The 1752-nt window shown below is 38.5% G+C and overlaps 1 protein-coding gene across 1 annotated transcript; it reads left to right on the forward strand.

Moving 5' to 3' along the window:
• The first annotated feature begins 750 nt into the window (after positions 1-750).
• Positions 751-1341, forward strand: LOC125823534 (uncharacterized). The gene is made up of 2 exons (XM_049502901.1): positions 751-924; positions 1021-1341. The coding sequence occupies exons 1-2, from the start codon at positions 751-753 to the stop codon at positions 1339-1341; spliced, it is 495 nt and encodes a 164-aa protein (XP_049358858.1).
• The last annotated feature ends 411 nt before the right edge of the window (positions 1342-1752 follow it).

Consider the following 1752-nt stretch of genomic DNA (forward strand, 5'->3'; position numbering starts at 1 on the left):
GGAGAAGGTAAATCAAGGTATGACAAAGGGATTTGAGCTTACACAAGATGAAGTACTTTGTTGTCAAAACAGATTATGTGTACCTAATGTTAATGGTCTAAGAAGGAGGATAATGACAGAAGCACATCATTCAAGATATTCCATCCATCCAGGATCAACTAAAATGTACCATGACATGAAAGAAGTGTATTGGTGGGGGGACATAAAGAAGGACATTGCAGAATTTATGGCTCAATGTCCAAACTGCCAGCGAGTCAAAGTAGAGCACCAAAAACCGGGAGGTTATATGCAGTGTATGGAGCTTCCAACTTGGAAGTGGGACATGATCAACATGGATTTTGTCACTGGTTTGCCTCGCTCGTTTCGTAAGTTTGACTCCATATGGGTAATAGTTGATGACTCACAAGTCAACACATTTCTTGCCAATTAAGACTGATTATACAGCTGAAGAATATGCAAGGTTATATATTAAAGAGATAGTTCGGCTACACAGGGTTTCAATCTCTATTATATCTGATCGAGGAGCTCAATTCACTGCAAAGTTTTGGAAATCATTCCAAAAGAGTTTGGGAACAGAAGTGAATTTTTAGTACAGCCTTCCACCCTCAAATGGATGGTCAAGCAGAACGCATAATCCAAATACTTGAGGATATGCTTCGAGCTTGTGTTTTAGACTTCAAAGGTAGCTGGGATGATCATTTGCCACTTATTGAGTTTGCCTACAATAATAGTTATCATTCTATTATCGAAATGGCACCTTGTGAAGATTTATATGGAAGGAAGTTCAGATCACCAATTGGCTGGTTTGAAGTAGGCGAAACTGCTTTATTTGGACTAGACCTTGTTCTTCAAGCTATGGAAAAAGTTAAGGTGATACAACAATGGCTAGCAATAGCTCAAAGCCGACACAAATCATATGCAGATGTTAGAAGAAAAGGATTAGAGTTTTCTATAGGAGATTAGGTGTTCTTGAAAGTATCGCCAATGAAAGGGGTAATGTGATTTGGTAAAAAAGGAAAGTTGAGTCCACGCTACATAGGGCCATATAAGATTATTCAAAGAATTGGCCAAGTTGCATATGAGTTAGAGCTACCTCAGGAGCTTTCAGCAGTTCATTCGGTGTTTCATGTCTCAATGCTTCGGAAGTGCGTAGGTGACCCATCCTATATCACTCCTATTGAAGATGTACAAGTTACAGGGGATCTCACCTATGAAGAAGTACCTATTGCTATTCTGGATCGTCAGGTTAAAAAGCTAAGGAATAAAGAAATGGCTTCAGTAAAGGTGCTTTGGAGAAACCAACAAGTAGAAGAAGTAACGTGGAAGCTGAGGAAGCGATGAAATCCAAGTACCCTTATTTATTTGAACCTAAAGGGGAAGTCCAAGGTGCAGAATGGGAGCATTAATAGGTACGCATGAAAAGGTATTTATTATGTGGTTAACAATTGATTTAAACTAAGGTTTGAACTTATTTAAGCTATTTGATTATGCTAGCATTCGAGGATGAATGTTCCTAAGGGGGGGGGGGGGGAGGATGTAACACCCCGTATTTTACGTGTACAAGTTCTACACATATGGAACTTGATTTAACTTGGTGGTATAAGTAATGAACTTGATTTCCTAGATGAATGGTGACAATAAAGAAGCTATAAGGGTAACTCCCATACATTGCAATATTGCACGATCAAGTGAACGTTAAATTTTAGAAGTATTTAAATTATGGATCGAAGGGCTATATGTAAGTCTAAAAGT

Source organism: Solanum verrucosum, unplaced genomic scaffold (genome assembly GCF_900185275.1).
Source record: "Solanum verrucosum unplaced genomic scaffold, falcon-dt-bn FXZP01000012.1, whole genome shotgun sequence".
Taxonomy (NCBI): Eukaryota; Viridiplantae; Streptophyta; class Magnoliopsida; order Solanales; family Solanaceae; genus Solanum; species Solanum verrucosum.